The following is a 24830-nucleotide window of genomic DNA, read 5'->3' as shown; positions in this document are numbered from 1 at the left end:
ACAAGAAGGAACTATGCTGGAAAATGGAAAAGGTTTGTCATTTGGAGTACGGAAAGAGGAAAAGAGGTGTCAAACATAGATGTGCCTAACATTCTGGAGTATCTGGCCGAACTTCTTCATTCAGGCCTGTCCTACTCCTCCATCAAGATACATGCATCAGCTATTTCAGCAGAATACAGCTTTGATCCACCTGTTTTTTCGCACCCTTTGCTCAGGCAGTTCCTCAGAGGAATCAAGAATGTAAAACCTCCAAGGAAACCACCATTACCAGCTTGGGATTTAAACTTTGTGCTAGAAAAGTTGACACTATCACCCTTTGAACCAGCAGCAACAGCAGACCTACAACACCTGTCATGGAAAACTGCTTTCCTGCTAGCAATTACTTCAGCAAGGAGGGTTTCAGAACTTCAGGCCTTAATGGCAGTGCAACCCTTCCTAATCTTCCACCAAGATAGAGTGTCCATGAGGACTAATCCTACATTTATGCCCAAGGTGGTATCCAGAGTGTCTTTAAACCAGGCAATCCACCTACCTACCTTCTTTCCCAACCCACAAAACAGAGGGGAAAGAATACTGCATACCTTGGATGTACATAGACAGCTACGCTACTACTTGGACAGAACAAAATAATAGCAGAAAGACTGACCAACTTTTTGTAGCCTATGCAACAGGAAGGGAAGGAAAAGCTATTTCCAAACAGACAATCTCCAAATGGATAGGAAATTGCATACGATACTGTTACTCCTTCCATGGAAAACCAATTCCACAAAACATAAGACCTCATTCTACAAGGGCAACAGCCACTACCATAGCCTTCTTACGAGGAGTGGCAACCAAAGACATTATTGAGGCGGCTACTTGGACCTCCGTGCATACATTTGCCAAGCATTATAATTTGCCTCTATATTCCAGATCCCGAGCAGGGTTTGCCACTGCTGTACTGCAAGGGATCCTAAACACACCATAATCTACTTTTATCCTCCTCCCCTAGTTGGCTATGGTATTCTACCCACTTGTTATGACTGCAGATGCATCCATGAAGGACATAGTACAGTTTTGTACCTACCATAAATGTAGATGTCCGAACTGGATAGCATCTGCAGTCAGGATTACCCTCCCTCCTTCCCCTCTGTGGTACTCCTAGGGTGTTTACCCTCCTAATAGCTAGCTGTTGGGGGGGAGTCGTTTATGGTGTATTTGTTTGTATATATGTACATATATGCTTATGGTTGTGTTCACCTCTATCTATTTGGAAACATTGGCATCTATCCAAATTTTAGCCTGCAAGAGGGCTACTGGCATCTGGGGCAAGAAACACTGAGGAAAATGGCGTCGGCTGATGCTTATATACCCGAAGACCAACAGAGATGACGTCGGGTGAAGTGCGACATCAGCCGAAGCCGGACCCGGACTTTGGAATCCGGCCGACTGCAGGGCTGCCTGATGACAGGACAACCCACTTGTTATGACTGCAGATGCTATCCAGTTCGGACATCTACATTTATGGTAGGTACAAAACTGTACTTTTTCTGCACTGCCCTTTGGCTTATCTACTGCGCCCAGGGTCTTTACAAAGTGTCTGGCTCCAGTAATTGCATTTTGCAGGCAAAGAAATATTCAAATATATCCATACCTGGACAATTGTCTAATTCAGGCAGAAAACAAGAATACTCTTCTAAACCGTCTGGCATTTTTAAAAAGGATTCTAACTTGTCTAGAGTACACTATAAACGAAAAGAAATCGCAACTGGTACCCTCTCAAAAAATTGCATTCCTGGGTGCAAGCCCAGATGGCTTTCTTTACGCCAGAGAAACAAATTCATTTGAAGACCTCAAACAGTTCGCCACAAAAACTCTGCTTTTCTGCAAGGCAAATTCTGCAAGCCTTGGGGTTCATGGCCTCCTGCATTCTTCTAATTCCATATGCAAGACTGCATATGAGGAAACTTCAGTGGTACTTGAAAAGTCTATGGAGTCAGCATTGTCACAGCCTGGAAACAATCCTATCATACCTTGCCTGCAACTAGAGTTCCTGTGGTGGGCAGAGGCCTGCCACCAAAACAAGGGACTGCCATTCACACCACCCCCTGCCGCCCAAACCCTAACTACAGACGCATCAGACTATGCTTGGCGGGCACATCTGGCAGGGAAGTGCATTCAGGGCAAATGAAGCCCAAATCAAATGCACCTTCATATCAATCAAAAAGAAATACTAGCTGTACAGAATGCACTGACAGCCTTCAAGGACTATCTTCTTCCAGGACAATTAATGATAAAGACAGATGACACCACGGTTATGTGGTACATAAACAAGGGGGTACACACTCCTACCCCCTTTGCAGACTAGCTATGGCATTGTGGAACACGGCTTTGACCAGTCAAGTACAACTACAAGTACAATTCCTGCCAGGAAAGCTGAATATTCTGGCAGACGAACTAAGAAGAAATGTCATGGACCCACACAAATGGAAACTGGAACCACTGATTTTCAACATGTTGACATGCAAATGGGGAAGCCCATACATAGATCTTTTTGCCTCACCCCAGAACTTTCAGTTGGATAAATTTTGCCCAATAACTCATCACAAAAAAGCCTGAAAAGTGGATGTTCTATCCTTCAGCTGGAAAAACCTATCAGTCTATGCCATTCCCCCTCTGCCTCTGCTCTCCAAAATTCTACTAAAAGTCAAACAGGACAAACCAAAAATTATTTTGATTGCTCCAGACTGGCCTCGCCAATACTGGTACCCCCTCCTGCGCAATACGTCACACCTTCCACCGTGGCACCTTCTTCAGACACCTTACTTACTGTCTCAGCAGAACAACCAAATTCTGCACACTCAGCTCCAAACTTTGAAACCTGCAGCATGGCTAATCACATAAATTCACCCTTAGCATCCCTCAGCAAACCTGTGATTGATGTCATTTTGGAGGCGAGAAGGCCTAGTACTAGAAAATGTTATGCTGTCAAGTGGAAAAGATTCTGTGCCTGGAATCAGTCTCAAGGGATAAGCACAGCAGTGCCCAACATTCCTCAGATTTTACAATACTTAACTGAGATGCTTCACAAGGGCCTGTCTTTTTCTTCCATAAAAATCCATGCCTCAGCCATTTCAGCTCATTACAACACAGAACCTCCCCTCTTCTTTCATCCCCTGCTAAAGCAATATCTCAGAAGTGCCAAAAACTGAAAACCACCCAGGAGAGCTCCAACCCCTGCCTGGGATCTCAATTTTGTATTGGAAAAGCTCACTCTCCCTCCTTTTGAGCCAGCTGCTAATGCAGACTTAAAATTTCTCTCATGGAAGACAGCTTTCCTTTTAGCTGTCACTTCAGCTAGAACGGTTTCAGAATTACAGGCTCTTATGGCAGTGGAGCCTTTCATAATTTTCCATGCGGACAGGCTGTCTCTCAGGACCAATCCATCCTTCATGCCTAAGGTGGTATCCACTGTGGCTCTTAATCAGACCGTTCATTTGCCAACTTTCTTTCCCAATCCACAGAACAAGGGGGAGCGGATTCTGCATTCATTGGATGTACACAGACAACTTGGATTTTACTTAAGCAGAACAAAATCTCAAAGAAAATCTGAACAACTGCTGGTGGCATTTGCTGCAGGGTCAGAGGGAAAGGCTATTTCAAAGCAAACCATTTCCAAATGGATAAGCCATTGTATTTGTTTTTGCTATATGCACCATGGAAAGACTATCCCCCAGGGGATCAGATCTCATTCCGCCAGGGCTGCATCTACTTCGGCAGCCTTTCTCAGAGGTGTTCCTACAAGGGGCATTCTAGAAGCTGCTACCTTGAGCTCAGTTCATACATTCACCAAACATTACCATTTACCACTTTTTTCTAAATCCAGAGCTGGCTTTGCCACTGCTGTCCTGCAAGGCCTTATAGCTGGTCCTAATGCTGTATAATTCCCTCCACCCAACCATTGCTTTGGGAATCTACCCAAATGTAATGACTGCAACAGTGAAACATGAAGAACATAGTACAGTTGTGTACACTTGCCATAAATGTAGATGTTCGAGTGTATTCATTGTTGCAGTCCTGGTTACCCTCCCTCCAGCCCCCTGTTTTTCTTTGGCTATACCTCTATTTTCTTACACTATGCTTAAAAGCCCTTTTGGTGTATTTGCTTTTGGGATTGGAGGTATATTTTTTGTGTTTTTTTATTTTCTTCCCATTTGGGGGCCACCTGACATCTGGGGCAAGAAAAACTGATGTAATGGCGTCAGCTGCATGTTTTATACCCCTGATGTCATGGAAGAAGGGACAGCAACCGACGCAGGACCCAAGACTTTGTTAATCAGGCCGAATGAGGGCAACCTGCCAGCAGATTACCCAAATGTAATGACTGCAACAGTGAATACACTTGAACATCTACATTTCTTGTAAGTGAAAACAACTGTACTTTGCATGTTCGGCGTCTCTGAATTTGCCATGTTTGCAAATGACCAGGAAAAAGCCCACAAATATACAACAGATGTACTGACTATTTAAGTGAGGGCTATAATAAAATATCCTGAAAGCCTGAGAAACTGTTGCCTATTAAAACAGCTAGATTAATTAGTACTTCCTGTATGAGAGAGAGAGAGAGAGAGCGCAAACAATGACCCCGGATACACATTATTGCATGAAGTTTTCCATAGAGGTATACAGGAACTTAACACTGACATACTTTTTCTTTAAATTGATTTCTGAAGTAGAAGATGTTATTACTCCTTAATTCTGTAGTTCAGCATTACTGATGAGTTGAAAGGAAAGAAAGGGAAGACACATAGTAGCATTTATCTATGTTGTTTTTATTGTTTAGCATTCTTAGAATGTGGTCTTAACTACTTGAGCAAGAAATTAAATTACTTCAAAGGAAGATTTATGGTTTCTTGTTAAGTCTTTGTACTACTTGTTGATTGGTTTTAGGCTGCATCTCTGAAAAGACCTCCTGTATCTATGCCACTACAAGTATCACCACTCTCTCTGACAGCACCATCGCCCCTGGATTATACTGTTTTGTTACTTGCTTATGCACAGCAAAGGAATTTAAAAATTGTTTCTGATGATTCTTATTCTGGACTTTCACTTCCTCCAACGTAAGTATATGCATTAGTTTCATCTTTTTTTCCAGATTTTGTTGTTGATTCTCAGTGTAAATGTGTTGTGTGTCTCACTTGAAATATTGTATTTTTTAAAGATATTTGTGCAAGTGGAGACTTGATCAGAGAGTTATTGGTGAAGCTTATGGACAAACACTGCAAGAAGCAAGACGGAACGCAGCAAAATTTGCTTACGAATTATTGATTAAGGAAGACGTAGCAGTAAGTAAAAACAGAATTGTCTGTATTAAAAAAAAAAAGCTAATGAAAGGTATGGTAGTACTGGTTAATAAGTACTAATTACTAGGTGATGTGTTTACCATTTGGCTGGTACCATTTCTGTTAAGACTGGGAGCATGAGAGCAATTAGTAACATGTTTTAAGTGACCTAGTTGAGAGAATAATCTGTATTTAAAACCCCTCTTGATAAATCCTTAGCCTCTTTCAGAAATAGCTCTCAAATGATTTTTCCTTTTATATACTATTGAGCTTGTGTTAGAAATGATATCGTTGCCTGGGTGAAGCAAAACTGTACAACACACTAATTTCAATATTCTCGTATTTTGACAATAATTTAAATTTTATTGTTGTCACACTATAGTGTTTTAATCGTCCAGTGTCAGACCATATAAAAGAGAATGATATTGTGATGATGATGGTGGTATGTGATTTTCCCACGTAGAGTGCATCCAGTGCACTTTTTTCTTTGTTTTCTTTGAAGATTCTGATCACATGTATTTTTTTTTTTTTTTGTAGTAAAATGATTTTTATTTAGTTATTCAAAAATATTAACAACAGATGTAACAGTTTAACAGTAATTCAACATACAAGTTCCCCTTTTCTTGTTAGATTATATGCAGTTAGCAGTTAACAGCTTTATAGTACGTGGAGCGTGGTGATTACTCTCTGATGTCTGGAAAGAGACAAATCAGTTAAAATCTGCTATAGCACATGACATGATCTTAAATGGTAAAAGGCCTAGACAGGATGTAGACTATGACTCATCCGACCAGGTGTCCATCTCTTCTGATTCATCCTCAGACCTAGGATACTCTTTACCCCCTTATGAGGATTCTGATGCTGAGGAATCAATTCCATCAGCTTCACCGCCTGAGGACTGCTCCTTTGGGGAAACCCTACATACCATGAGGGAGCATTTCCACTGGGAAGGCCAGGATTACTCAGAATCCAAGAAAGGGCTCAGAGACTTCCTTTTATTACGTCAACACAGACCCCTTGCTATTCCGCCAGTGTTAGATATTGTGGATGATGTGTATACTGAATCCAGCTTAAATCCTGATTCCTTACCTCCAGCCCCTGTTAAACCTGACAGATACTACAGAGTCCCTGACTCACATAAATTTCTGTATAAAAGCCCTGTAGCTGACCCTGAAACTATTTGTCAGGGACCCAAAGGAGTTAAGGCCTCATCAGCCAAGAATCCAGTTCCCTCTGACAGAGATTCCAGAACATTAGACAGATGGGGAAATAAAGTATATACGTCTGCAACTTTAGCAATGAGAGCCTTAAATTGCCAGTTTCACATGCTAAAATATCACCAATTTTTACTGTCTCAGTTGAAACAAAAAATGCTACCAGAATCAGTTACTCCTAATTTTAAAGAGATGCAGGATTTATTGCATGCAGCTGAACAAGTGGGAAAGCAAAATTTACAGTGTGGTTTTGATTCTCTAGAGGCCTCCTGCAGAGCAGCAGTTACAGGCTCTGTCATTAGAAGACATGTTTGGTTAAAAGAAAATACATTACCAGATCATGTTAAAGCAAAATTATTGGATGCAACTTTGCAGCAGGATGTGTTAGTTGGAGTTGAGGCAGAAGAGGTATTAAAGAAAATGGAGGATAAGGCAAAATCTATGCAAACGGTGAAGGATTTCTTACAGGTTCAGCCTCCTAGATTTAGTAGAAACTGGCCAACTAAGAATTGGTCCTTTCCAATTACAGACAGACATCAAAGGGGAAGATACAGATGTCCAAGAGGTAGAGGTCAAACGCAAGGTCTTTATAGGCCTCGACAATGGGTTGCATCAGGCCAGAAAGAAGGGGAAGACAGGCCACAACCATATAAAAAGCAGCTCCAATGACTTCCCACTACAGCTGCCAAACAAATCCCTCTTGGCAGCCCCCTTGGGAGGAAAACTGGCACTCTTTTACCACAATTGGCAAATGATCACCAAAGACAAATGGGGTCTCAACATTGTATTTCAAGGTCATAGGCTCCACTTTCACACTCTGCCAAGGTTAAAAGGAATGCCAAATCTGCCACCAAATCAGTGGGCAGAGGCTCAAAAACAAATTACAGCACTCATGGATATGAGAGCTATTCAAAAGGTACCATCACAGGAGCAAGGACAAGGATTCTACTCAAGACTTTTTCTGGTACCCAGAAAAGACAAAGCCTGGAGGCCCATTCTGGATCTTTCATCTCTAAACACTTACTTGAATGTTCCGAAATTCAAAATGTTGACATTACACCAGCTTCTTCCCATGCTGGGCAAGTTAGCTTGGCTCGTGACTTTGGACCTCAGAGGCATACCTGCATGTTCCTATCAGACAAAACTGCAGAAGATGCCTCGGATTCATAGCTGGTTCAATGCACTACCAATTCTCTGCACTACCCTTTGGCTTATCTACTTGCGCACAGGGTCTTCACAAAGTGCCTGGCACCAGTAATTGCATTTTGCAGACAGAAAGGAATTCAAATTTATCCGTACCTGGACGGCAGCCTGATTCAAGCAGAGAGCAAGGACATTCTTCTAAAGCATCTGGCGTTTGTAAAAAAGTTACTAAGTTGCCTGGGGTACACAGTAAATGAAAAGAAATCAAAACTAGATTATATTCCTGGGTGCCAGCTTGAACACAACGGCCCAGATGGCTTATCTCACGCCAGACAAACAAAGACAACTGACTCAATACTTTCAATTGATGGCAACAAAGACCCAACTCCCTGCAAGAAAAATTCTGCAGGCCTTGGGTTACATGGCATCCTGCATACTACTTATTCCATATGCCAAACTGCATATGAGGAAACTACAGTGGTGCCTAAAGAATGTATGGTCTCAACACTGTCAAAGTTTGGAAATGGTTATACCACTAATCTCATGCCTTCAACAGGAGTTTCAATGGTGGGCTCAAGCTTGTCACCTCAACAAGGGACAGCCTTTTACACTACCCACAGCCAGGCAAACACTGAAAACAGATGCATCGGATTACGCCTTGGGGGCACACATGGCAGGCAAATGTATTCAGGGCACGTGGCCCGCAGAACAAAGGCATCTTCACATCAATCAAAAAGAGATGCTAGCTGTACAAATGCCCTCATAGCTTTCAAGGACCTGCTGCATCCAGGACATCTACTGCTAAAGACGGACAACACCACAGTTATGTGGTACATAAACAAGCAAGGGGGGCACTCGCTCCTACCCCCTATGCAGACAAGCCATTACCTTGTGGAACACAGCTGTAAACCTTCAAATTCATCTGCAAGCACAATTCCTGCCAGGAGAGAAAAACACACTGGCAGACGACTTAAGCAGAAACATCCTGGATCCCCACGAATGGGAATTAAATCTACAAATATTCAGAATAACACAGAAATGGTGGAGCCCGGACATAGATCTGTTTGCATCCCCAATAAACTGCCAGCTACAAAAATTCTGCACAAGGAGTTACCATCCACAAGCATGGAAAGTGGATGCCCTCTCATTCAGCTGGGAGAACCTACAAGTATGTGCTTTCCCACCACTACCTCTCCTGCCAAAGGTACTCATAAAAGCCAGGCAAGAAGAGCCAAATATGATCCTGATTGCACCAGACTGGCCACACCAGCACTGGTACCCAATCTTAAGGAGCTTAGCAAAAGAACCACCCTGGATTTTGCCTCAAATCCCACATCTGCTGACTCAGCACAACAATCAAATACTACACAGCCAGCTAAAGACATTAAACCTAGCTGCATGGAAGATTTCTTAGTCAAGCAAGCAATGCCTCTCTCCAAAGCTGTTATAGATGTCAGTCTGGAGGCCAGAAGGCCAAGTACCAGGAAAGTCTATTTGGATAAATGGAAGAGATTATGTGCCTGGAACCAAGCTCACAGCATTGACCCTCTTGTCCCAAACATTCCTCAGATACTACAATACTTAACTGATCTGCTGGACAAAGGCCTCTTCTCATACATCAAGATCCACGCCTCTGCCATCTCTGCTCATTACAACAGGGATCCACCAATTTTCTCTAATCCTCTGTTAAAACAGTACCTCAGAGGGGCTAAAAACATAAGACTGCCCCTTAGAGCACCTACTCCAACTTGGGACCTCAACTTTGTTGTTGAAAAACTAACTTTACCTCCTTTTGAGCCAGATAACACAGCAGAATTAAAATATATCTCTTGGAAAACTGCTCTGCTCCTGGCAATACCATCAGCACGAAGAGTTTCAGAATTACAGGCACTATTGGCAGTGGAACCTTTCTTCATTTTCCACCAGGACAGGGTGTTTTTAAGAACTAACCCTTCGTTTATGCCAAAGGTGGTATCCAGTGTGGCTCTAAACCAAACTATTCACCTGCCAACTTTTTATCCTAAATCACAGAATAAAGGGGAGAGGCTACTGCACTCTTTGGACATTCACAGGCAGTTACGCTTCTACTTGGACAAAACCAAAGCTTTCAGAAAATCTGAGCAATTATTGGTAGCTTATACTGCAGGAGCACAGGGAAAAGCCATTTCAAAATGGACTATTTCAAAATGGATAGAACATTGCATACGTTTCTGCTACACATACCATGGAAAACCTGTACCTAGCAGCATTAGATCTCACTCCACCCGGGCAGCAGCCACTTCATCTGCTTACCTCAGGGGAGTACCTACCAAGGATATTTTGGAAGCAGCAACTTGGAGTTCTGTACATACTTTCACCAAGCATTACCATCTGCCTCTATACTCTAAATCCAGAGCTGGCTTCGCCACTGCAGTACTGCAGGGCCTTATAGCCACCCCTAATGCCTTATAGAACCAGCCACCCTACCTCAGCTTTGGGATTCTACCCAAGTGTAATGACTGCAGCAGTGTAACACGATGAACATAGTACAGTTTTGTACCTGTCATAAATGTAGATGTTCGAGTGTATACACTGCTGCAGTCCAGGTTACCCTCCCTCCTTCCCCTCTTACTGGCTGGTACGTACCGATGTCTTCTACTTTTACTACCTATGGGGAGTATTTGCTGGTAGCTGTAAGTTGTTTTTTTTGCTTTTCTTATGTATGTTGCATTAGCAATTGGAATTGTCTACCTATTTGGAGGCACCTGACATCTGGGGCAAGAAAAACTGAAGAAAATGGCATCTGCTGCATCTTGTATACCCCTGTCGCATTGATGGTCAGGGAGGAGGCGACAGCAACCGATGCCGAACCAAGACTTTGGAACTCAGGCCAACTGGGGAAACCACCTGACGGCAGGATAACCCAAGTGTAATGACTGCAGCAGTGTATACACTCGAACATCTACATTTATGGTAGGTACAAAACTGTACTTTATTGCTTCAAATCAGACTATTTCCCGTTTGGCTCCGACAGCATTGGGACTGAGTTCATCTCTGAGCTGAAGCCTTGATGTTAATTCTGGGGGCTTTACTTCCACTCCAAAGTTTTTGGAGCCTTTGCTTCCTCTAGGAGCCTCTACGTTCAATGGCTCGGCTCCATACCTCTTAACTGTTCAGATTTTCCAAGAATATCCAGATTTTTGAGCCATATTTTTGGTCTGTATTTCAAAGGGAGGGGTCCCTAAGATCTCCACCTGATTTCTCCTTTGTGGAATCTTAGAGATCCTCCATCAGAAAGGTGGTTGGTCTCCCCGAAACACCACCCCTGAGGAAATGATGTTTTTGGAGGCTTTCAGATCTGGCCCATCTACATCTTTGGTGTCCTCCCCTGCATATGCTCTTATTGACCTAATATCTACCAGGGTATGGAAGGAACCGGACACTGTAGAATACATTCCCAAATGGGTGGATAGGATACTTGGTGCTCTCATAGACAGATCTCACTAGACCAAAGGGATCCCTGTGGATGCCATGGTTGTTGCAGCAGTCACCAGAAAGGAGCTGACTCATGAAAGCTCCACTGTCCATCCCCCTAATAGGGAGTCTAGGGCTTTGGACAGGTTTGGACCAAGAGAGTGTGCTTCTGCCACCTTTGCTTTGTGAACGCTGAAGTATTTATATTACTTTACGAGGCAACAGAGGGCCTTAAGTCAAGAAACTCTCTAGCTTTGTCCCAGAGTCCATGGCTGATGAGGAACAGAAGACCTTTTCTTTTAGAATGGCCACTTTTCAATCATTTTCCAATCTGTCCATGAGATTGATTTCCCACGCTGCAGAGGGCACCTCAAGGGCCGCTGGTTCAAGCATTGCCATTAGGTGTCATGCCTGGATGCGGCTGTGACTTCGTGGAACCTTTCAAGGCATAATTAGTCTATGACACCTTTTAATGGACCATCATTGTTTGGCCCCACAGTCAGACATGCATACTCCCATAGCGAGTAAGATGGGAAGACCTTGTCTGCGATTGGAATCAGTGTGGTAGATTTTTCCACCAAAGGCAGAAGAGGAAACAGTTATAATGGGAGACTCCACCCTCGTGGCAGAGGAGGTCCACAGAATCAACGCTTTCAGGATTCATTCTTGGACAGACCTTTTCAGTGGCCCTGAAACGTGGCCCGACTGTCCTTTTCTGGAGGCAGTCAGGAGGTGCTTATCCTTGCACCCAGAAGCTTGGCTAGCCATTACAAATGACATATAGGTGCAAAGGATTGTATCCAGAGGCTACTCCATTCCCTTTTTTAATCTCCCCAAACCAAGAGCTTACATCCCTGATGTTCCACCCAATCAGAGGGAGGCAGAAGCTTTAGAAGTTTCAAAGCAGCTTCAAAAAAAGAGTCATCCAGGAGGTCCCTCCCTTCTATTTCGGATCATGCATATACTCAAGACTCTTTTTAGTGCCAAAAAAGATAGGAGACCTAAGGGCAATTCTGGATCTGACATCTCGGAACAAATCAACGAAGAACTTGAAATTCAGGATAGTCACAGTCCAGTCCATTCTACATCTACCAAAATTGGATGACTGTATGTGCTGTATAGACATGAAGGATGTGTACTACCCTATCAAAATGGACAGATGCTCCAGAAGGTATCTTTGCTTCAGGCTGGGGCCAGCCATTCAGTTTAGAATGCTTCTGTTTAGTCTCACAAAACCAGAAAAATAGGTGTGGACCTCTTGGGTTTTCGATCCTGAGTGATGCCTGCCCGGAGGGAAGGAATAACCAATTTTACAAAGCCTTTCACTGTTGATCCTAAACGGTGAACAGATGTCTACATGTAGTCGGTAGTGGAGCTAGCTCTAAAAAGAGTTGTTTTAGCCCTGTGGGCAGGTGGAGCTCTATATAGAGCTGTTACAGATCTCTATGAGCTCTGAGAAGAGCTGTTTTGTGTTTAGAATGCCCTTTCGAGCAGATGCGGTAGTTCTAAAAAGAACTGTTTTGTTTGGTTCACCGAAGCTGTGTCTGTGCCTCCGGCTGGTCTTACCGAAGCTGATACAGATTTCTGAGAGCTCTCAGAAGGGCTGATTTGTGTTTTGAATGCCCGTTCAGGTGTTGGTGGTAGCTCTAATAAGAACTTTTTTGTTTTATTCTTCAATGTGTCTCTGGTTGCTCTTACCAGAGCTTTTGCAGATCTCTGTGAGCTCTTTGAAGAGCTGTTTGGTGTACTGTGAGCTCTGAGAAGAGCTGTTTGGTGTAAGGTGCAGATCCACGTGAGCTCTGAAAAGAGCTGTTTTGTGTTTGGACACAATGGGCTCTGGGAAGAGCTGCTGTTGTGTCCTTCGGTGTTCCGCGGTGGTGTCGATCTCCGTTGTCCTTCTTCTTGAACAGATCTTTGGTTCTTTTGCTATGTGTGAGTCCTAAAAAGGACTATTTGTGCGCTCCCCAAGTGCTGGTCAGAATGACCTGAGAGCTGTTGCTGTGCTGCTTTTATGCTCCTGTGGAGGGGGCATGGTTGAGAGATGTCCAATGAGAAGTGACTAGTTGGGGGTGTGGCCTTAGTAGGCCTACAAGGTGAAGACGGACCTGGTTGGAAGCATCTCATTCCTCTTGTTTAGTTCCTTTTTATTAACCAGCTACTTGTTCATATGTGCCACTCCTAACCTCTAGCAGTGCGTTGGAGCCTTTTGCTTTGTCACGATTATACCTATGTTTGAAAAAAACTGTACTAAAACTTAAATTTAAATGTAACCAAAAAATAAAAAATAAATAAAAAATAATAAAAATTAAAAATTAAAATTAAATTTAAAATTAAATTTAAAATTAAAATTGAACTGTAAAACTCTGGGGTTACTGACTATAGTTCTACATTTAGACTTGCCACTACCATCTGTAAAACAATGGAAGCAAGCTTGGTTCTGGGAAAGATTCTGAGATGTCCGGGCGCTGGGCAGATAGGAAGGTAGCCTGTCTGCCGCTCCTTCATCAGGGAGAGCATACATTAGGTAGTAAAAAGTTAACTGTAATTTGATATTGAAATTTTACCTTTTAAATTAAAAATAATTAAAAGTTGAGCTAACAATTGTAACTTTTGTGAGGGCTGATACATTAACTTACTGTAATTTTAGTTCTGCTTATAAACAATTAATGTTCAAAAAATGAATGCATTATGCCTTATACCAGTGAGAAAACAGTGAGCGAAATATATAGCATATCTTACTAGGAGCCAATTAGTTGTAGTTAGCATGGTCAAGATAGTTCAAAATATCCTTGTCTTTTTTCCAACTCATTATTGCACTTTTCTAGTTGGCACCCTGTACATCAGAAGAAGGCACTGGTCAAAGGGCAATATGTCAGGCTAGCCAGGATGATTTCACAACTTGATGAGTTTTTAAGAGAATGTGGGGTCATGTTAATTAAGAGAGGGTATCCTGAAAACTTTATCAGCAGTGTAGCGGACGAAGTTATAGCCCTCTATTATTTCATAGGTTGAGTGGGCCTTCACATAAGGAGAAATCTGACATATTTAGTAGGACACTTATCTTGCTTTCAATGTCTGTTTTTATGACATCAAAGAGATTGTGGTAAAGCTCTGGGCGATTTTTTTTGATTTTTAGTTTGGACATTGATGTTCATAATAAACTGGGCAAGAGGCCGCAGATTGTCTATAAAAAGGAAACTTCCCTGAAAGGGTTATTGGAAAGATGCAACGTAAAACCAGATCAGGGTGGTAGTTACAGGTGTGGTAGGTGCCTGCAGTGCCCGTATATGACTGATGCAAACAAAATTAAAACCAAAAATTATGGATGTTCTTCGTGTTTCACTGTTGCAGTCATTACATCTGGGTAATCTGCTGGCAGGTTCCCCTCAGTCGGCCTGATTAACAAAGTCTTGGTCAGGTCGTCAGGGGTATAAAACATGCAGCCAACACCATTTTCATCAGTCTTTCTTGCCGTGGGGTGTCCGAAGCAGAAGCATTTCGCAAGTGCCGGTCGGCCGACTCCTGAAATTTTCATTTTAGAGTTTCAGAACCAAAGTATTCATCCTAAAGCTAAGTACTCCATTGGGGAAACATTTTCTTGCTCCTTACCGATGTCAGTAAAAGTTAATAATTGTATTACTTGTGGGAAGCAAATACCTCATAAGGATTTTCATTTGTACTGTATTCCTTGCCTAGGCCCTGACCACAACGTGCCTTGCTGTCGGTTTTGTGCTAAATTTAATCAACGCACTATTAGGCGTCTGTATATTTCTGCATCAAAATATTTTGGCTCAAGATTTAACTATCCAGAAATGTCATCGGTTAGCAGTCTGACTACCGGAATACCTAAAAACCACAAAGAAAAAGACAGAGACAGACCGTTGAGGTCCAAAACCGACGATGAAGCTTCTTTTAAGCCATTTGCTGGTTCACCGGTACTCAGTGAGGTGCTTTTGCAGCCCCTGATACCCGCTACAGTTGATTCGCATGCCTCTACTGAGACCCATTTGGAGTCTGGTATGCCACGAGACACTTTTAAGTATTGAACCCGTGGCTGTCTCTACCTTAGATGGGTCCGGAGTCACTGAGCAGGCACTGGCTTCTGAGGGTGTTTTCAGGCCTAAAGATTTGTATATTAAACCGACATCATCTTCAAAACTAAGGCCAAAATCAACTTCTATGTCTAAAAAAACAATGCTTGGGCCACATGCACAAGCCCCTATGCCTAAAAAACAAATGATCAAAATGGCTGAGGATTTAATTACCTTGATCAGGGGTACCCATCCCCCTGCTGCTAAGAGGCCTAGGCAAGGCACTGATTATGAATCTCATCAGATCAGGTTTCTATTTCTTTTGATTCCTCTTTTGATCAGGAATTATCTATTCTACCTTATGAGGACTCTGATGCAGAAGATTCCATCCCTTCTGCTTCTCCTCCTGAGGATTTTTCTTTTGGAGAAACTTTGCATACCTTAACGGAACATTTTCACTGGGAGAGTCAGGATTTCTCAGAATCTAAAAAGAGGCTTAGAGATTTCCTTCTTCCTCAACATAGGCCTTTGGCTATACCTCCTGTTCTAGACATTGTTGATGATGTTTTCGCAGAATCCAGCATGGCTCCTGATTCCCTGCCTCTGGCTCCTAGTAAGCCAGACAGATATTACAGGGTTCCTGACTCCCACAAATTCCTCTTTAAAAACCCTACTGCTGACCCTGAAACCATTGCTCAGGGTCCCAAGTGGGTTAAGGCTTCTACTGTTAAAAATCCTACACCTTCTGATAGAGATTCCAGGGCACTGGATAGATGGGTAAGAAGGTTTACATGTCTGCAACCTTGACAATCAGGGCTTTAAACTGTCAATTTCATATGCTTAAATATCAGCCACATGTCATGGGTTTACTGTTGATTTCTGATGTGTGGAAAAGAGTTGCAGGATTTATTGCATTCAGCTGAACAAATTGGAATGCATACTTTACAATGTGGTTTTGATTCCTTGGAGGCCTCTTGCAGGGCCATTGTAACTGGATCTGTGATAAGAAGGCATGCTTGGCTCAAGGAGCAAAATCTGCCTGATCATGTTTAAGCAAAATTGCTGGATGCTCCTTTACAACCGGACAGTCTGTTTGGTAATAAGGCAGAAGTTTTGAAAAAGATGGAAGATAAAGCTAAATCTATGCAAACTGTAAAAGATTTCCTACAAGTACAGCCACCCAGGTTCAGTAGGCACTGGCCTACTAAGAACTGGTCCTTTCCGGTACCCACCAGAGCCACTCAGGTCAAATCCAGACATTCCAGAGGCTCCAGGTTTCATTCACAAGGAACTTACAGAACAAAACAATGGGGTGCCTCCACCTCCAAATCTGGAAGTAACAAGGCACCTTCCTACGGTAAACAGTCTCAATGACTTCCACTCAATCACCAAGCACTTAACTGTTGGCCGCGCCTTTGGGGGGAAAACTGGCACTTCATGCACAAAACTGGCAACTAATTACCCAGGACAAGTGGGTTTTAAATATAATATCCCAGGGATACGTATTTCATTTCCACACATTGCCAATCCCAAACAGATGGCCAGATCTGCCTCCAAATCAGTGGGCAGAGGCCCAGAAACAAGTTATGTCCCTCATGAATATGGGGGCTATTCAACCAGTACCAGAAAAGGAAAAGGGTCAAGGTTTTTATTCAAGACTTTTCCTGGTACCCAGAAAAGACAAATCATGGCGTCCAATTCTGGACTTATCCATTCTAAATACATTTCTGGACTTTCCAAAATTCAAGATGCTGACTCTGTAACAGTTACTGCCTATGCTAGTCAAGGATGCCTGGTTGGTAACTGTAGACCTAAAAGAAGCTTACCTGCATATCCCAATCAGGGAATCTTGCAGAAGATACCTCCGCTTCAAAGCAGGCTGTTTGCATTACCAGTTCTCTGCACTGCCCTTTGTCTTATCTACTGTGCCCAGGGTCTTCACAAAGTGCCTGGTATCAGTAATTGCATTTTGCAGACAAACATTCAAATGTATCCTTACTTGGACGATTGTCTAATTCAGGCAGAAAACAAGGACACTCTTCTAAAACATCTGGCGTTTGTAAAAGACTTCTAACTTGTCTAGGGTACACCATAAACGAAAAGAAATCACAACTGGTACCCTCACAAATAATTACATTCCTGGGTGCAAGCTTGAATACAACTACCTTGATGACCTACCTTACGCCAGAAAATCAAATTCAGTTGATGACTTAATTCTAACAGGTGGCCCAGGTTGATAGTAGTCTGTCATTCGACACCCATGTAGCTAAAGTAGTTAGGAAGACCTTCTACATTGCCCACCTTATCATGAAGGGATTCTCATCTAGATCAAGGGAGGTCATAGTCTCCCTATACTCATCACTCATCAGACCAATGATTGAGTACAATGCCCCATTCGGAATGTATCTGACCCGACACTTGCAGCAGCTGGAGAGGCCACAAAAGTTCCTCACCAAAAGGATAAAGGGTCTCAAACATCTGTCCTATGCTGCCCGACTGAAAGAACTCCAGCTCTATTCAGTCGCACCGCTTGCTCAGAGGTGACCTTTGCCTAACATACAAGGCCATGTCAAACCCAGATTTGATGAATATGCTTCACCTCAAAAATCTAGATCCGTCAGAGCCACAAGGGCGGAGACTTAAACCTCGACATGGCTATTAATAGGACGTGCTGGAGGGATAGATTCATCACCCAAAGACTCCCTATGCTGTGGAATAAAATCCCGGTATATGTGAGGCAGAGCACCTCGCTGGCCTTGTTCAAGAGAAATCTTGACCAATGGATGGGAGATCGCAGATATACCCCAGGGATTACCTCAGTGTCACTGCTCAACAGAGGCACAGCAAAATAATGGGTATAGTTCCCCATACTAAAGGGGTGGCGTAAGCCACAAAACTATGGGCTAGGCTTGTAAATGCCCTCGGGCAGATAGCCTAGTATGAACCTATGAACCTATGAACAAAAACCCAGCTATCTGCAAGACAAATTCTGCAGGCCTTGGGGTGCATGGCCTCCTGCATCGTGATAATTCCATATGCAAGACTGCATATGAGGAAACTTCACTGGTACCTAAAAAGCTTATGGAGTCAATATTGTCACAGCCTGGAAACAATGATTCCTATCATTCTTTGTCTGCAGCTAGAGTTCCTATGGTGGCAGAGGCCTGCCACCAAAACAAGGGACTGTCAATCACTCCACCCCCTGTTGCCCAAACCCTGACTACAGATGCATCAGATTATGCTTGGGGGGCACATCTGGCAGGGAGATGCATTCATGGCCAATGGAGCCCAAATCAAATGCACCTACATATCAACCAGAAAAATGCTAGCTGTACAGAATGCTCTGACAGCCTTCAAGGGCTATCTTCATCCAGGACAACTACTGATAAAGGCAGACAACACTACAGTCATGTGGTACATACACAAGCAGGGGGGGGGGGGTTACCCATTCCTACCCCCTTTGCAGACTAAACATGGCATTGTGGAACACGGGCTTGACTTACCAAATACATCTACAAGCTCAATTCCTGCCAGGAAAGCAAAATACTCTGGCAGACACACTAAGCAGAAATCTTATGGACCCACACAAATGGAAACTGGATCCACAAATCTTCAGCATGTTGACACACAAATGGGGGAGCCCAGACATACATCTTTTTGCCTCACCCCAAGATTATCAGTTGGACAAATTCTGCACAAGAATTCATCACAAAAAAGCTTGGAAAGTGGATGCTCAGTCTATGCCTTTCCTCCTCTGCCTCTGCTCTCCAAGGTCTTACTAAAAGTCACAAAGGGAAAACCAAAAATGATACTGATTGCTCCAGACTGGCCTTGCCAACACTGGTACTCGCTCCTACGCAATATGTCACACCTTCCTCCATGGTATCTGCCTGTGACACCTTACGTACTGTCTCAGCAGAATTATCAAATTCTGCATACTTTGCTCCAAACTCTGAATCTTGCAGCATGGCTAATCAAATAATTTCACCAGTTACATCTCTCAGCAAACCTGTGGTGGATGTCATTTTGAAGGCTAGAAGGCCTAGTTCTAGAAAATCTTATGCGGACAAATGGAAAAGATTCTCTATCTGGAACCAAGCACAAGGAATAAGCACAGCAATGACCAAATATTCCTCAGATTTTGGAATATTTAACTGAGATGCTTCACAAGGGCCTATCTTTTTCCTCTATAAAAATCCATGCCTCTGCCATTTCAGCTCATTACAACACAGAGCCTCCCCTCTTTTCAAATCCTCTGCTAAAGCAGTACCTCAGAGCGGCCAAAATTTTAAGACCTCCCAGGAGAGCACCAGCTCCTGCATAGGACCTCAATTTTGTTTTGGAAAAACTCACTCTCCCTCCTTTTAAGCCAGCTGCTACTGCATATTTAAAATGTCTCTCCTGGAAAACAGCTTTTCTTTTAGCAGTTACTTCAGCTAGATGGATTTCAGAATTGCAGGCCTTTATGGCAGTGGAGCCTTTCATTATTTTTCATCCGGACAGGGTGGCTGTCAGGACCAGTCCATCTTTCATGCTTAAGGTGGTATCCAGTGTGGCTCTTAATTAGACCATTCATCTGCCAACTTTCTTTCCCAATCCACAGAACAAAGGTGAGTGGATTCTGCATTCATTGGATGTGCACAGACAACTTAGATTCTACTTAAACAGGACAAAACCTCTAAGAAAATCTGAGCAACTATTGGTAGCATTTGCTACAGGGGCAGAGGGAAAACCTATTTCAAAGCAGACTATTTCTAAATGGATGAGCCATTGTATTTGTTTCTGCTGTGTGCACCATGGTAAACCTATCCTCAAGGGGATCAGATCTCATTCCACCAGGGTTGCATCTACTTCTGCAGCCTTTCTCAGAGGGGTTCCTACCAGAGACATTCTAGAAGCTGCTACCTAGGTCTCAGTTCATATGTTCACCAAACATTACCATTTACCTCTCTTCTCTAAATCCAGAGCTGGCTTTGCCACTGCTGTCCTGCAGGGCCTTATAGCTGCTCCTAATTCTCTATAAATCCATCCTCCCAACCATAGCTTTGAGAATCTACCCAAATGTAATGACTGAAACAGTGAAACACGAAGAACATAGTTCAGTTGTGTACACTTACCATAAATGTAGATGTTCGAGTGTATTCACTGTTGCAGTCCTGGTTACCCACCCTCCAGTCCCCTGTTTTTCTCTTACTATACCTCTTCTTTCTTTTAATATGCTTAAAAGCCATTTTTGTGCATTTGCTTTTGATTGGAGGTGTATTGTTTGTGTTCTAAATTATATACATATTTATATTTATGTATATGTATATATATATATATATATATATATATATATATATATATATATTTGTGTGTGTGTGTGTGTGTGTGTATATATATATATATATATATATATATATATATATATATATGTTTTGCTCCCCGTTTGGGGGGCGCCTAACATTTGGGGCAAGAAAAATGATGAAAATGGCGTTGGCTGCATGTTTTATACCCCTGACGACCTGATGTCATGGAAGAAGGGACAGCAACTGACGCAGGACCCAAGACTTTTATAATCAGGCCGACTGAGGGCAACCTGCCAGCAGATTACCCAAATGTAACGACTGCAATAGTGAATACACTCGAACATCTACATTTATGGTAAGTGTACACAACGGTACTGTACATCACTACACGTAGGAAACATTATTGTTACTCCAAAGGAGTTGTTTATGTCGCATTATGTGATTCTTGCGATGCCTACTATGTAGGAGAAACAATCAGAAGACAGAGACAGAATTTACAAGCATACATACGATATTAAACATAAGAACAAAAATAATGCACTGTACAGGCACATCAGCCTTCTCCCACTGCATGCTTTTAAATTTTTCATCGTTGACCAAGTTGATTTGGGTCCTCTGGGTGGGGTGGGGTTCCTTGGATGAACTTTTAGAGTTCATGGAGCTCAAGTGGCAGATTAAAACAAATGCCTGTCAGGCCCCTGGACTCAATGACAGAGTCCCTATTAGTTCAGTACTTTAACTGAAATCTATGCTGTTTTTGTAATGTGCAAGTATTTTTTTTATCAGGAATGTGCAACCTATGCTGTTTTTATGTGCAAGCATTTTTTATCAGCAGTATATCAAATATTTTAAAAATATTTTAAAAGTTTTTCTTATTGTTCATTTTTTGGAGGAAGTGATGTTTTTCTTTTAACCAATGTGAGTTGGGGTGGGTTATTTAAAGATGTGTTTTTGCAAACATGGCTATTCTGATTAAGTCTTTCACCTAACAAAAGCGCTAAATCAATAAAAAAGTATCTTGGATTATTGGATTGTGTCCTCTGTGGTTTCTCCAGTTCCGATGATTGCTTAGACATTGCAGGCTTTCATCCCCAGTCCAAAAGATTTTTATCTCTTCTCACAAAACATCTACCAGAAAAATCTACAAGAGTAAATGGAAAAAGGCTCTCCATACTGACCCAACAAAAGCAAATAGTTTTACGGCTCATATTCCAGCAGTGTTGGATTTTTCTGGATTCCCTTTTCCAGAATGGAGCCAGCTATTCCACTGTAAAAGTTCAGCTAGCAGCCATTTCAAATTTTCACTTTGGAGAAGATTCTTCATCTCTAGCTTCATTGAAAGTGTGCAAGGCTTTCCTTAGGGGTACCGTTTTACTTTGTTCCCTGAATCAAAGAGTTAACTCTTGCTTTTGACCTAACTATGATTTTACAAGTATTAGTTCCATCTCCCTTTGAACCTGCAGTCAAGGTAGATCTGAAATTTCTTTCATAAAAACTGCTCTTTTGGTTGCTATTACTTCGGCAAGAAGAGTTTCTGAACTGCAATCCCTTTCTTCTAAATCTCATTTTGTTTTTCGTAAAGATAGTGACTTTCTTTACCAATCCATCCTTTTTGACTGAAGTTGCTACACAAAACAGTATCAGTCTATTACCTTACCTCTTTTCTTTCCCAGTTTTCAAAACAAAGGAGAATACATGCTACATCTCTATATAGGTTCATAGGTAGGTACTAGGCTATCAGCCCAAGGGCCTAAGTAAGCCTAGCCAACAAGGTTCCCTGGATTACACCACCCAAGAAAGTTAACTTCCTGTGCCCCTGTTAAGCAAAGCCACAGAAGTGATCCCCGGGGTGTATTTCTTATTTCCCATCCAGTCATCAATATTTTTCTTGAAGAGTGCTAATGAGGAACTTTGCTTGACATAGATGGGTAGCTTGTTCCAGAGTATAGGAAGTCTCTGGGACAGGAATCTATCCCTCCAGCATGTCCTGTTTATTGTGGTGACAATGTTTAGGTCCCTAGAGTGTGTAGCTCGGAGGGATTGGGATTTCTTAAGGTGTAGCATGTCCAACAGCTCTGGGTTTAACATAGTTTTATATGTTAGGCAGAGATCTTCTCGGAGTAGGCGATATGTTACAGAGTAATGCTGGAGTTTTTTTGAGACGGTCAGTGTAGGGCATCTGTTTGAGGCCATTAATCCTCTTTGTGAGGTACTTCTGTGGCCTTTCCAGCTGCTGCAGATGTCTTGTGAGGTACATTCCAAAAGGGGCATTGTACTCTATAATGGGTCTGAGTGCCGAGTAGAGGGGAACAATGATCTCTTTCCTGGATGAGAACCCTTTTGTGATGAGGTGTGCCAAATAGAAGGATTTCCTGACTACTGTAGCGATGTGATTATCAAAGGAGAGACTACTGTCCACCTGAGTCCCAAGGTCTCATCACACATTCGGCATTAAGTAGACTGCTGTTTATGTGGTAGTTCATGGGTATAGTGTGTTTACCAAAGGGGATGACCATGCACTTTTTGGCACTGAGCTTGAGGCCATGCCTCTGACACCAGGCATCTGTTCAGTGAGGCCCTTCTGTAGGATGTCCACATCATTTGGGGACTCTACTATGGCTCCTAGTTTGCAGTTATCTGCAAAATTCATTAGCCTGTACTTCAGAGAAGTAGCTACCAAACAGGAGAGATTCCAGGACTGAACCCTGTGGTACTCCACTTGTCATTGGTTTGAAGTCAGATTTGGAGTCGCAACTTTTACAGTGGGTTCTGTCAGTGAGCCAGTTGGCAATCCATCTTGTGATGTAGGGATTTATACCTAGTTTAGTGAGTTTAGCTATAATTCCAGAATGGGGGGTGGTGTTGAAAGCCTTGGCAAGGTCAGATTACGCTGTGTGAACCACCTTACCCTCGTCTACTGCTTTGGTGACTGCCTCAAAGAAGTCAGTCAGGTTCAGAAGGCATGATCTGCCTTTCACAAACCCGAACTGGGTGTGGGGTCCAGAGTTTGGAGGTTACCAATGTGTCTGTCTGAGTTCCATGATGATGCGTTCCATGGCCTTGCAGACCAGGTTCATCAGGCTAATAGGGTGATAGTTCCCAGGATCAGTGGTGGCTCCCCCTTTGTGAAGTGGGATATGTTCATAGACAGTTGTGTTTTTACCTGGATAGAACTAAATCTTTCAGAAAATCTGACCAACTGTTCATAACTTTCTCAGATGTAAAGAAGGGGAAAGCAGTTGCCAAATACATGGTGGCAAAATGGTTAAGAGACTGTATTATTTTTGTTTATTCATTGAGAAATATTGCTTTACCTAGACACGTCAAAGCTCATTTTACAAGATGGCAACATCTCAAGCCTTTTGGTCAAGAGTGTCTATTGATGATAATTGTGCAGCTGCTTCTTGGTCAAGTTCTCATACTTTTATTGTGCACTATAAATTATACATGATTTCCAGGAACAGAGATGCTTTTGGCTCTGCAGTGCTCTTGTATATCCTTCCATGAGGGCCACCATTAATTATTGTAGCTGGGAACTCTATCTCACAGGCTGAGGAATGAATGAAGATGACAACATCAAATAAATAAATTATGTACTTAAAATAATGTTCCCCCTATGTTGCCCATTTTCGTTCTTCCTTAGACCTCCCCACCCTCCTTCCCCCTGTCCATGACTGAGACCTGATGGATATACTTATAGGAGCCACTGTTCTTGTTGAAGCTCCTGAACTTAGTTCCATCTCTTCACAGTAAATACCGACCTATAAATATATCAAATCAACAGATAACATTTATATTTTTTCCTGCATACAGTTTGTAAGATGTTTGCAGCAAACTCAATCTGAAGTAATTTGGGGGAATGCTATATTACAAGTAGGAGAGGAGGACTCTAGCTTTGAATCCTAAGCTTGTAAAGCAGCTGAATTGGATCCAAGGGTCGAACTTGAAACCCAAAGGTTGAGGAAGAATGAAAATGGACAACACAGTTGGTACATACATAAAATCTTTTTATATCCATTATTGTCCTACATCTTTTTTTGTCTTGCTGTCAAACGCTGGGTTTGACTGTGCAGACCTTTTATCTTGAATGCCAGTATGCCTTTTTTCCATTATCTCAAGTTTCCTTCTTTTTTCTTTAAACTTTTATAATCAGTACTTCAAACAGTTGGTTTAGTCTTTGATTTTCATTTTCTAGTAATTGCTGTTTTGTCAGCCACCAGAATTAAACTTAAGGCCTTACAATGTCAAAGCAATTTAGATCTTTTGTCTCATCTCAAAAGAATCATTAGTTGCAGCCGTTTGCTTACCCACTATTTCTGAAGGAGTACACTGTAAAGAATTTTTTCAAAGTCTGCCAGCTCATTGTACTCCCGAAACATA

The 24830-nt window shown here is 42.4% G+C and overlaps 1 protein-coding gene across 1 annotated transcript in view; it reads left to right on the top strand.

Annotated features, from left to right (window-relative positions):
* LOC122792405 overlaps positions 1-24830 on the top strand; it is a 2471936-nt gene that overhangs the window by 1316266 nt on the left and 1130840 nt on the right. Inside the window, exons 13-14 of the mRNA XM_044060193.1 lie at positions 4930-5099; positions 5201-5324. Coding sequence (XP_043916128.1) covers positions 4930-5099; positions 5201-5324 — 294 coding nt within the window. The remainder of the gene's footprint in view (positions 1-4929; positions 5100-5200; positions 5325-24830) is intronic.

The sequence above is a fragment of the Protopterus annectens genome, chromosome 1.part2 (genome assembly GCF_019279795.1).
Source record: "Protopterus annectens isolate FY-2018-M chromosome 1.part2, PAN1.0, whole genome shotgun sequence".
Taxonomy (NCBI): Eukaryota; Metazoa; Chordata; order Ceratodontiformes; family Protopteridae; genus Protopterus; species Protopterus annectens.
This window is presented reverse-complemented; position numbering and strand designations above follow the sequence as displayed.